Source organism: Fukomys damarensis, unplaced genomic scaffold, assembly GCF_012274545.1.
Source record: "Fukomys damarensis isolate Sample0158 unplaced genomic scaffold, DMR_v1.0_HiC HiC_scaffold_9, whole genome shotgun sequence".
Taxonomy (NCBI): Eukaryota; Metazoa; Chordata; class Mammalia; order Rodentia; family Bathyergidae; genus Fukomys; species Fukomys damarensis.
The window spans coordinates 787,547-800,107 of record NW_022900921.1 but is presented as its reverse complement, the minus strand read 5'-3'; the positions used below and the strand labels follow the sequence as shown (position 1 = coordinate 800,107).

Here is a 12,561-nt window from a genome sequence, read left to right as displayed (position 1 = left end):
GACCCTGTCAAAAAAAAAAAAAAAAAAAAAAACATTTAGTTCTTTGATCCATTTTGATTTTAGTTCAGTAGATGACAGATATGGGTCTAGACTCAATCTTCTGCATGCGGACAGCCAGTTTTCTTGCACAGTTTATTAATTAAGTAAGCTGTCTGCCCTCCAGTGTGTGTTTTTAGCTTCTTTGTCAAAGATTTAAAAAAAATTTTTTTTCTGATACCAGGAATCAAACTCAGGATCTTGTGCTTGCCAGGTGCCCCTACCTGAGCTAACCCCCTGGCTCATAAGATCAAACTGTTGAATGTGCATGTTTCTGCATTTTCTTTCCTGTTTCATTGATCTACCTGTATGTTTTTGTACCTGTACCATGCTGTTTTTATCACTGTAGCTTTTGTAGTATTATTTCCAGTCTGGGGTTGTGATGCCTCCTGCTCTGTTCCAATTACCCAGGAATGCTTTTGCTGTGCTGGGTCTGTGTGTGTGTGTGTGTGTGCGTGTGCGCTGTCTGTCTGTCTGTCTGTCTGTCTCTCTCTGTCCCTCTTCCCCCTCTTTTGGTTACCAGGGTTCGAACTCAGGCCTTCTGCTTGCAAGGCAGGCGGTGGCACTACTGAGCTAAATCCCCAGCATCTCTTCTTGATGTGAATTTTAGAATTGATTGGATTGACTGGATTTCTCCAGTTCTGTGAAGAATGCTGTTGGTTATTTGAGAGTGCATAAAAAATACATACCAATTTTGAGACTATGGCCATTTTGACTGTATTGGTTCTACCTGTCCAGGAACGGGGGTTGTCTTCCCCTTTCCCCTTTCCTTTTTGAGACAGGGTCTTGATATATATTTCAGGCTGGATTTGAACTTGCAGTGGTCCTCCTGCCTCAGCCTTCCAAATGCTGGGATTATAGCTGTGTGCCACCATGTCCACCTCTTTCCATTTTATTCTCTCACTTTCCCTCTCCCCTCTCTTTCTTTCTGTACTGAGGATCGAACTCAGGACCTTGCACTTGGCAGGCAGGTGTTGTGCCACTGAGCTAAATACCCGGCTCTTTCCATTTTCTTTCTTTTTTGGGGGGACGGGTTGCTTTGTTTGAGACAGGATCTTACTATGTAGTTGAGACTGACCTGGAACTCACTATATAGCCCAGACTGGTCTTGAACTCACAGCGATCCTCTTGCCTCAGCTTTCTGATTGCTCGGATTACAGGCATGTGCCACCATGCCTGGCTTCTTTCCATTTTCTAATATCCTCTTCAATTTCCTTTTTATAAAGTACTGTAGTTTTTCTTGCAGAGGTCTTTCACTTCCTTCCGTTAGGTTCATTCCTAAATGTTTAATTTTCTTTTGGTGACTAACACTTGTTTTTGTTTCTTTTCTTTTCGTTTTTTTTTTTTTGTTTTTTGTTTTTTGAGACAGGGTCTCACTATGTAGTTGAGACTGACCTGCAACTCACTGTGTAGCCCAGGCTGGTCTCAAACTCACAACGATCCTCCTGACTCAGCCTCCTATGTGCTGGGGTTACAGGTGTGCGCCACCACGCCCAGCTTGTTTTTTGTTTTTGCAGTACCAGAGATCAAACTCAGGTCCTTGCACTTGGGAGACAGGTGGCGGAACCACTGAGCTAAGTCCCCAACTCCCTGTTTAATGAGTTATCTTTTATTTATTGAGCTGTATTTCTTTATTGTGCGTACTGGGACCTTCATACATGATTCACAAATACTTTTGAAGAGGAATTGTTTAAATTTTGAGAGTAAGGTCTAAGCTGCTAAGTTGGACTCTACCATGATTCTCTGGTTAGTGTTGGCATAACTGGTTTTTCTTTTCGTGTTTAAGGGATGAGGATGCCCCTGCTAAGATTCCAGATGCAGAGGCCACAAAGCCTGAAGGTTGGTTAGATGATGAGCCTGAGTATGTACCCGATCCAGATGCAGAGAAGCCAGAAGACTGGTAAGAAGCTTGATGTTCACTTTTTAAATTTCCTGTTTTTTTCCCCCTGTTATTGAGTTTATTGGTACATTTTAGGTATACAGTACTACCTGGTTTTTATTAGAATAAAAATTAATACTTAAATACAACCAAGTCCCCAAATTTAAAGGGAAAGGTCTACATCTTTAATTGCATTTCATCATAATGGTTTTTTTTACAATGCATTTGTTACAAGTTATTGTTACTGGAAGTGAAAAGCAAGAAGATGGATGTTCTACAAGATTCCGTGAAAGCATTTCAACAGGATTTTGGCAGTCCCGGGCTGGGTACATGTTCACAGTGCTTCAGCCCAGAACCAGTTTGTAACCTGTTCTGTGTTCTCTACAGGGATGAGGACATGGATGGGGAATGGGAAGCCCCTCAGATTGCCAACCCTAAATGTGAGTCAGCCCCTGGCTGTGGGGTCTGGCAGCGACCTATGATTGACAACCCCAATTATAAGGGCAAATGGAAGCCTCCCATGATTGACAACCCTAACTACCAGGTTTGTGCCTCTTGGTGATTGAGTTGCTTTTGTTAATCTGTTTGTATCTAGACAAAAGTTTTCTCTGCAGTGAGGCTTCCAGGTTGATCACTATATTCAGACTATGAAACTAAGTAGGAAGTAGAGGGCTGGGATTTAGCTCAGTGGTTCCACCACCTGCCTTGCAAGAGCAAGGTCCCAACTTTGATCCCTCGCCTAAAAAATTGTCTCTAAGTAGGAAGTAGGCTGGGGCATGGTGGTACATACACTATGGAAAGCTAAGACGGGGAGATCTGCCTGAGCAGTTTAGTGACTTAGTGAGATACTGCTTCACAAAAAGTTTTTTTTCTCTCTGTATATATCTAGATTGCTGGACATGGTGGCTCATGCCTGTTAGTCCAGCACTTGGGGGAGACTCTTGTCTCAAGAAAAAACAACAACAACAACAATAACAAAAAAAAAAAACAAAAACAAAAGGGCTAGAGATACAGCTCAGTGTGAAGGCCCTTGCTTCAATCCTCAGTACTACAAAAAAAGAGTATGAGTTTAGTGGGTTAAGAGGTACAAGGATAGCCAGGTAAAGCAGTGCATGACTGTTATCCCAGCTAATTGGGATGTCAAGATGGATTGTAAGTTTGAAGCCAGCTTTAGTGTGACACTTTCTCAAAATAAAATTTTAAGGGCTGAGTTGTTGCCCAGTGATGAATATGTGAATATTCACCTAGCTGTGAATATTTAACCCCCAGTACCCTTCAACAAAAGTGTTGTGACAGAGACCAGCCTGGGCTACATATTGAGTTCCAGGTCATTCTCAACTACATAGTGAGACCTGGTCTCAAAAAACCAAAACAAAAAAAAAAAGTGTGAAAAACCTAGAAACTAGAGAGACAAACTTTCATAATTCCTTTGCAGTTTATGTTTAAAGACAGAAAATAAAGATATGAAGTTAAAAAGTTAAAAACAAAGAGGAAAAATGGCGGACTTCTAATTTGAATACTTACTGTCAGGTGGTGCAGGGGTCCTTCAGCCACAGGATCCGTATCTCAAGATTGGCGATCTGTGCGATGTGAGGCGTAGAGGACTGTGGTAGCAGTTGACACCTCCAACTCAGGGTCTGCTCATTTCTCGACCTCAATACCTTCACCAGTGAAATGGCTAAGGCTCATGTGAGCTGATACAAATACACGTAGGAATGTTACTAAGCTCCAGGTTACTTTGAAAACATGTACCCACTCAGATCCTTCTCTATCTTCTGTTTCTAATCTAGCAAAACTATAATCACTTGTTTCTCCTCTGTCAGAATTTAAATTTTAAGTGAAAGTCTTTCTATTTGCATATATTTTTTGTTGTAAAATGTATTTTTTAAAATTGTGTACTCACAAGGTAAAATAAAAATTGCACTTAAACAGGCTGAGGCCAAGGCCAGCCTAGGCTGTGTAATTAAGAAACAAAGCAGGCGGGGCATAGTGACACACGCCTGTAATCCCAGTAGTAGGAATGCTGAGGCAGGAGGATCAGTGTCAATTTGAGATCACCTTAGGCTACATAGTGAGTTGAAGGATAGCCTAAACCAAGTAGTGAAAGCCTGCCTGCCTCAAAAATTAATAGCCCACCCCCCAAAAAAAGAAAGAAAAGAAAATTGTACTTAAAAATACTGCCATCTAGCCAGGCATGGTGTTGCACGCCTGTAATCCCAGCACTCGGGAGGCTGAGGCAGGAGGATTGCTTTGCGTTGGAGACCAGCCTGGGCTACGTAGTGAGTTGCAGGTCAGTCTCAACTACATAGTGAGACCCTGTCTCAAAAAAAAAAACAAAAAAAACCACTGCTATCTATCTCTTCTGTTGGTGGCCATTTAGGTGCATTGCCACTTTTGCCTTTGCAGTCACTAATCATCCATGTGCTTTCTGGTTACATGTAGGGTTTTTCGAGGTAGTTATCTAGAAGTGAATTGCTGGTTGAAGATCAAGTGTCTCTTATTTTAAATCGCCACTGAGGAAGTCTGTATTGACCTATACTCCCATTTCCAGTGACCACTGAGAAGAGTGGAAACTCTTGGAATGAGTTGGGCAGAATAAAGGTGTAAGTTTGGAACAAGGTCACAGATAATAAAAATTGAAAGTAATTGGAGTCCAAAAATCTAAGAGACAAAAGTATGTTTGTTTGCTTTTTTTGTTGTTGTTTTTTGTTTTTTTTGTTTTGGTACCGGGACAAAAGTATGTTTGAAAGGAATTAGAGCCAGGTATGGTGGCACACGCCTGTGATCCTAGCACTCAGGAGGCTGAGGCAGGAGGATTGTCATGAGTTCAGGACTAGCATGAACTGCAGGATGAGACTTTGTTTCAAAAAATTTTTTAATAAAGTATCATTGATAAAGTCAGTGTCATCTACACTGATTATGCAGAATCAATCTTATAGTTGGTTTTTCTTGATCATTATCTGAAGTAATTATTTGGAAATTTTTGTTTTGTAAAGGGAATCTGGAAACCCAGGAAAATACCAAATCCAGATTTCTTCGAAGATCTGGAACCCTTCAAGATGACTCCATTTAGTGCTATTGGTTTGGAGCTGTGGTCCATGACTTCTGACATTTTTTTCGACAACTTTATTATTAGTAGTGAACGAGGAGTAGTTGATGATTGGGCCAGTGATGGGTGGGGCCTGAAGAAAGCTGCTGATGGAGCTGCAGAGGTTGGTACTTGCTGGTGTCTGGTGCGTCCTTACATCTGTTGCAGGTTGTGGGTGAACCGTTACTGTGTGAAAGGCCATCTTTTAAGGGTTTGGTTTTTTTCCTCTTCTTTGGGAATATTGTCATAATAAGTGTAAGTGTGTGCCTGCTAAAGAAAAAAATACAGGGTTTTTGTTTATGATCTCATTAATGTAGTCACTTAAGATTTCTTTTTGTATTATATGCAGGTGTTTTATTTTAAATGGATCTGCCAGTTTACCATTTAGAGTTTGTTTTAAGGCCCTTTTAAGATGTTGAATCTTGGTTTACTCCACTAGGGAATTTTCACACATTTCTGTGACTGAGTTGAGTGTTGGGAAGCCAGGGAGACTGAGATCAAGGCATTTTTGTTGGACATGGTGATACACACTCCAGAGCCTATGAAGCAGGAGGATCAGGAGTGCGAGGCCAGCCTGGCTGCATAGCAAGGCCCTGTCTCAAGGGAGACCCAGCTCTTCAAAGGTTGGGATTATACCTTTGTGAGGAGCATGTGCTTGACATGTGCAGGGCCCTAGGTCAGTGACGGTTAACCTTTGGACCTGCCAGTAACACAGACAGCCTGCTGCTGCAGAACAGCCTCAAAGGCTTGCCACCACTGCCTAGGTTCTATCCCACCTCCAAATTCTACACACCTGGTTCCTGAAGATAAGGGAGCCTTTTGCAGGTGATTAAGAAGCCAGCTTTTTTAATCGTGAGAATAGAGTCCTGGGATGATGAAGAGAACAGGAAGATGATAATTTTCTTTTTACATCATATGAACCTTTTGGCCTGAACCCTGAAAACGGGGAGCCTATGTAGTGCCTTGCCATGACCAAACTTTGGAACAAATAGTACACTCTATTTGGGATCAGAATCCAGTAGTTTTCATCATTGCTGTCTTGTTTTTCAGCCAGGCGTGGTGGGGCAGATGCTTGAGGCAGCTGAGGAGCGCCCATGGCTCTGGGTGGTCTACCTTTTGACTGTAGCCTTGCCTGTGTTTCTTGTAATCCTCTTCTGCTGTTCTGGAAAGGTAGGAGTGCTTTTTTGGAATTACTTTTAGAAAGAACTCATGTTGTTAAAAATAACTGAGATACATTACCTAAGGTTTTCTTTGTAGCAGTTTGGTAATGACTGGGTGGGCCACAGTTTGAGTTTTGACTCTGAAACCTTATTCACTATGCCTCAGTGATTATTCATTGTGCCCAAGTGGGAGTAGGACTTACACGCCCCTAGTTGCCAGTATTATATAGTCTACACGATTACTTTTCTTAGTACTTTGGTGCATCTTTTCTTAAAAAAGAACAACTTAGCTGGGCACAAACCAGCATTGCTATTCCTCCTGGAATTCCTGTTTCAGTTTTTAATATTTGTAATTTATTTGATTTTTTATTTCACCCATTGCCCCCCAACTCTGCCCACCTTCTCAAAACAATAACGTGTGTGTGCCTTCTTACGAGTTTTTCTTGTTTGGCTCTTTTGCATGCTCTCTGTTTCTATAACTGAGGCTTATGCTTCACCTTGGATTCATAGCACTTCAGAACTGGAACTGCATCCATTCCCAGCCTTATTCCCATCTCTCCCTCAGTGCGTGTGACAAAGCTAGACCTATACTTTGCTGCCTGACCTCTTGTTCTTACCATTTCTTCTACCTTGAGCCCCACACACATTCTCACGTAAAAGGAAGCTCTGAGTTATGTTTGTATATCTACCCCTAAATACAGTCTGATATAGAATTTTCTCTTGGCATTCAGTAATTGAATGGTAACATAATAACACGAAAATATGAATAAAGTTGTTGGTCTCTGGGGTAATATTTCAGAAACAGTCCAGTGCTGTGGAGTACAAGAAGACTGATGCTCCTCAACCAGATGTGAAGGAGGAGGAAGAGAAGGAAGAAGAAAAAGATAAGGGTGATGAGGAGGAGGAAGGTGAAGAGAAGCTTGGTAAGTAGTCCAAAGTCTTAAAGAGATGAGACTAAGGTTTTAATTTCAAACCCTGATAGACAAGTCCTAGCAAAAAATTTTAGATGTTAATTGTCTTAATTACTAAAGTCACATGTGAGGTTTTCCTCAGTTTAATTTTTTTAACTTGTATTTTAGAAGAAAAACAAAAAAGTGATGCTGAAGAAGATGCTGGCACTGTTAGTCAAGAGGAGGAAGACAGAAAACCTAAAGCAGAGGTAAAATAAAGGGGTAACATCTTTTATATTTTATTTTTTTGGGGGTTTTTTGAGACAGGGTCTCACTGTGTAGTTGAGACTGACCGGAAACTCACTATGTAGCTCAGGCTGATCTCGAACTCACAGTGATCCTCCTTCCTCAGCCTCCCGAGTGCTGGGATTACAGGCATGCGCTACCATGCCTGGCACATCTTTTGTATTTTAAACAAGTAAGCTGAAGGTACATTTAAATAAAGGGAATTTGTGGCAGGTATCAGGGATATTTTCCAGAGTATTTTCATAAGTAACTTAAGATGGCTGTGGCAGTAAAAAATTCATTTAGAGACAGTTTTGTTAAAGTGGATTCTTGGTGCAGGTCAGTGCTTTACATCTGAATCTCAAGTATTTTCTGTGATGAAAACAGTCACATGAAATAAGTAAAAGGTTGTAGAGGGAAATAATGTTTTCTAAGGTGGGACCTTCTAAGTTTTGTAACTGTTCTGTCTCACCTTCCTTTCTTGGTGGTACCTCAAAAAGTATTTCTTGCACGATTACTGTGTGCACTGTTGCCTCTGCTGTCCATGGATTTATCCGTTCCTTTGACAGATACCTTATTTGTTTTGTTTTATTTTGTTTTTTGAGACAGGGTCTAACTATGTAGTGAGAGTGACCTGGAACTCACTGTGTAGCCCAGGCTGGTCTCTAACTCACAGCAGTCCTCCTGCCTCAGCCTCCTGAGTGCTGGGATTACAGGTGTGCAGCAGCACCATGCCCGGCCTCAGATACCGTATTCGTTGAAACCTCCTGCGTGCCATATGTTGTTAGTGAACCAAAGGGGAATTTAAAGTGTTGTTACAGGGAAACAAAATGAGAAGTAGACATTGGAAATATGTCACACCGTATATTGCAGGCTTTGTTTTTGTCTTTGTTTTGTACTGGAGATCCAACTCAGGATCTTGCACTTGTTTTTTTCCTAGAATTTTATTTTTTAAAAATTAATTTTATTGGTACATTTTAGGTAGACAATAAAATAACATTCATTGGAAATTTGCACTTTTACATAATCTATCTTGGTTCTTATTTTAGGACCTTGCACTTGTGAGGCAGGTGGTGGCACCACTGAGCTAATTCCCAGGCCTTGTTGTTACACAGTGTATCAAATAAGCTATGAAAAGTTAAGACAGGGGCCAGGGATTTAACTCAGTGGCACCATACCTGCCTTGCAAGGGCAGGGTCCTGAGTTTGATCCCTAGTACTGGGGGAAAAAAAAGTTCAGACAGGAAAATAGTGGGAGTGCTAGAGGTGTCATGGCTTACAGTGTTAAAGAATTTATTAAGCCAAGCTTGGTGGTTCATGTCTGTAATCCCTGCACGCTGGGAGGCTGAGGCAGGAGGATTAGAAGTTCAGACCCAGCTTGGGTAATTCAGCTAGATTCTGTCTCAAAATAAAAAATAGAAGGGGCGGGCCGGGGATTGAGCTCAGCGGTTCAGTGGCCTGCCTTGTAAGCACAAGGACCCGATTTCAATCCCCCGTACCAAAAAAAAAAAAAAAAAAGAAGGGGCTGCAGATGAGAGGGACTTCACAGGTCGCTGCATAGACCGCTTTTCCTCCTAGTGATATTGGTAGCCATTGTGGGCTTTTGAGCACAGGTATGACAGTTTATATTTGCGATGGCTGCTGTCTTTTCTCTAGACTAGGGAGAATCAGGGGAGACCAGTTAGGCTTCTCTACTGATCCAGGCAAGCTGGTGTGGCTCTGAGCAGGATGATAGGAGAATGGACTGTGAGGACTACTTGGGGTTCTGGGTCTGGGTGTTGTGGTAGACTGTGCTTGCAGGGTATGAGAAAGACTATTGTGTACACCTTTGCTAACCAAAGTCCCTTCTTTAGAGCACCTCTGGGTTGAGTCTGCTCCATAGTGCAAACCTTTACTCGCATTCCTTTTCCAGCCATATCTCTTGTCTTCCTTTTGATAAAAATCAATGGTTTTTGAATCTTGTGTTTGTGTGTGTGTATGTGTGTGTGTGTGTGAGAGTGTGTGTGTGTTTGAGACAGGGTCTCACTGTGTAGTTGAGACTGACCTGGAACTCACTACTATGTAACCCAGACTGGTCTCAACTCACAGAGATCCTCCTGCCTCAGCCTCCCAAGTGTGCTGGGATTGTAGGCGTGCACCACCCCGCCTGATTCTTGTTTATATATTGAATGGATATGTTCTGTTCCAACCAGAGTGTAGGTCTTGAATGTAGGGACATATCTCATGCTTTTTTTTTTTTTTTTTTTTTTTTTAATGGTGCTGGGGATGGAACCCAGTGCTTTGTGTGTGCTAGGCAAGTGCTCTACGTGGGCTACTTCCCCCACCTTCACATATCTGACACTAAAAAGTTGCTGCTACAGGTAAGGGGAGTGAGTTTGAGCCTTCATCTGTGATAGAGCAGAAAGAGCACCAGTTTATAATTCACTCAGATTGTTTGCACTCTTCTTTTGAATTCTAGGTGTCTTATCCTCAAAATGGAGGAGATGTACCACAGTCAAGTAGTTTGTTTAAGATTAAGTCAGATAAAGTATTTCTTTTTGTAAAACAAAAGATGAAAACTAGGGCTGGGGATTTAGCTCAGTGGTTCGGTGGCCTGCCTTGTAAGCATAAGGTCCCGAGTTCAATCCCCGGTACCAAAAAAAAAAATGAAAACAAAAGTAGAATATTTGTAACTCCACTACTTCTAAGACAGTTTTTTTTTTTCTTTGAGTTTATTGGTACATTTTAGGTATACAGTACAGTTACATTCATTGTTGGGATCTTGTACCTTTACATGACAGGTCTTGGTTCTCATTTTTTCCCCTTACTCCTGCCCTCCCTTCACCCCCTCCTCACTTCCCTATTTACAAATTAAGACAGTTGTTTCTTGGTGGTGCATTTTCTAGTAATCATTTTTCTTCTGTTTTATCTTCATATGTTTTATTTTTTTACCTGGCTCATCTTGGAAATTTGGTTAACTTACATATCTTTTTAAAGGTGCTAATTACAGTACATTTCTTTTCTTTTCAACCAATAGGAGGATGAAATTTTGAACAGATCACCAAGAAACAGAAAGCCGCGAAGAGAGTGAAACAATCTTAAGAACTTGATCTGTGATTTCTTCTCCCTTCCCTTCCCTTGCAAGTGTGGTCCTAAGAGAGGACCTGGCCTCCCTTCGGTTGAAACTCTGAAAACCTCAGACATCATCAACAAGTTCCAGCTGAACACTAGTTTGTGTAATTTTAAACATCTAGCAGTAAATAATTGCAGTTGTGACACAAAGGAAGGACCCTGTTTCTATAGAAGATAAAACATTTAACATAATGGTTGTGAAATGTAACATAAAGCAGCTAACTTGTGTTTTTTGTTTTATTTTGTTTTTTAAACACCTTTTAAAAATAGAATCGTAAAACCTTGCCACTCTAAAATTTTGGCTTAATTTAATATATTAATCTGTCCATGCAGAAATAACACCAACATTTAGAAATACTAGAGGAATGAGTTGCAGTTTTTATAATAATTTTTTTTAAGTTTGGTATTGAAAACATTCAAATGTCTCCATCCCTTCTAATTGATAATCATGCTTAAAGTGCAGTCATTTGTGTTTATAATGCTTTGCTTGCTCCCACTACTAAATTCCTCCTAAGGAAATCGAGGCGGGATTGGATAGAAGCCCAAATTTATATAAAGGTTTTGTTAAGTTGTATTAAAAAGACATATAAAACATACCTTTTCCCTTGATGTTGGTTAGACCGTCAGGTGCATGTGTTCTGTTGCCCTTGGAACTACTTGATTTCCAGACAGCTTTGCAGTTAGTGGAGGAGGTGGCTTTAATGCAGCACTTGGGCATTCCTGCTTCACACACAGGGAGGCTCTGGCGCGCCTTGGGAGCAGGTGTCAGGAACACTGACAGGGCATGTGAGCTCCCGAGTAGATGTTTCCGTCACTTGTTCACTGTGTTGACACTGTTTTCCTTACCTATTCCCCTAGTTCCCAGCTTTCTCCTCTGCTATGCATTTTCTTCACAGCGCAGCTTGTAGACCGTTGTTGAAAATGATTATAAAGCTCTGCATAGTGTTAGCTTTATTGTGATTACATGTTTCTTTTCTTTCTAAAGCAGACCCATACCTTTCTGGGGTCAAAGTACAGAATAGAATATACACTTTGATTTTTTTTTTCCATTTCTTTTGTTCTGTGTAGACTTTAGAAGTCTAATCCAGAGGTGGGCCAATTCAGAACTGACTGTAATTGAATACAGGCTAAAAGTATTTATGGGAGGAGTGACATATAGCATCCGAGTTATCTGATTTTTGTTGGATATTTTAAGTCTTCATTTGCAGTTGATGTAACAGTCGTTGTCTTAAATTTACACAATAAAGCAGTCCTGTTTTTTAATGTGGCTTGAAGAATTTTTTTTCAGAAGCAATTTTAGGTTTGTTTTTTCTTGTGGAATGCAAATGGGTGCTATCAAAGCCTCTCATCACTAGAGTGTAATCAGATGATTATTATGCCACACTGAGATGTATTCAGAAACAGATGTTGTTGCAGCTTTATTCTTTGTTTAGAAGTCTTTCACTTGTACTGAGGATGCTGCTCCTTGCACTGAATATATAAACACTCCATGGTGTTTATAGTGGGGAGCCTTGGGGGAGGAAGTACATTTGTAAAAAGCGAAGGCTGTACCCATTTCTTTTATCTTTTTTGAAACACTGGTTCAGTTATAATTTTTTTGGAGTGTGGGATGCATTTTTCTTGCTGTTCAGTGCTTTATCTTTCTCATCTGTTGTTCCCGTGGTCACAGTGACCTTAGCTATGTAGCAGACTTTCCCAAATGTATTGAGTGCAAATAAACAATTATTTAGCAAGACCTGAAAATATGTCTGCAGGTTTCTCCTTGAAGCAAATGGGTGTGGGGATTGTTGCATTTCCGATAATCTGCCTTCTTCATTCTCCGTTGACATTGTATTTCATGCCTGCTTTCTTCCTGGTGAGCTATAAGATCACAGGTTTTATCTTTAGTGTTCATTGCCTTTTAGGTTATTTAGCAGAATTAAAAGAGAAAACAAAAAACGTACCTTCATTTTTTTCTTTCCAGTGTGTAAGATGGAGCCTCCTGCTTAAATTTGTGACACATTTGTTACAATGATCAATTTTCAGCTCTCAAAAAGGCACTGATACTCAAATTTTACATGCTGGTTACTTGTCCCCATTATTATGAAATGCCCGTTTTCCATCAGCTGTGTCC

At 40.7% G+C, this 12,561-nt stretch overlaps 1 protein-coding gene across 2 annotated transcripts in view; it reads left to right on the top strand.

The window, feature by feature from the left end:
* Window positions 1-11,967, top strand: part of Canx (calnexin) — a 41,890-nt gene extending 29,923 nt beyond the window's left edge. For both annotated transcript variants that reach the window (XM_010623753.2, XM_010623752.3), the window contains exons 9-15: window positions 1,823-1,936; window positions 2,303-2,459; window positions 4,912-5,127; window positions 6,054-6,173; window positions 6,963-7,086; window positions 7,243-7,322; window positions 10,354-11,967. In XM_010623753.2, coding sequence (XP_010622055.1) covers window positions 1,823-1,936; window positions 2,303-2,459; window positions 4,912-5,127; window positions 6,054-6,173; window positions 6,963-7,086; window positions 7,243-7,322; window positions 10,354-10,407 — 865 coding nt within the window. In that variant the 3' untranslated portion in view covers window positions 10,408-11,967. The remainder of the gene's footprint in view (window positions 1-1,822; window positions 1,937-2,302; window positions 2,460-4,911; window positions 5,128-6,053; window positions 6,174-6,962; window positions 7,087-7,242; window positions 7,323-10,353) is intronic.
* Window positions 11,968-12,561: the final 594 nt, after the last annotated feature.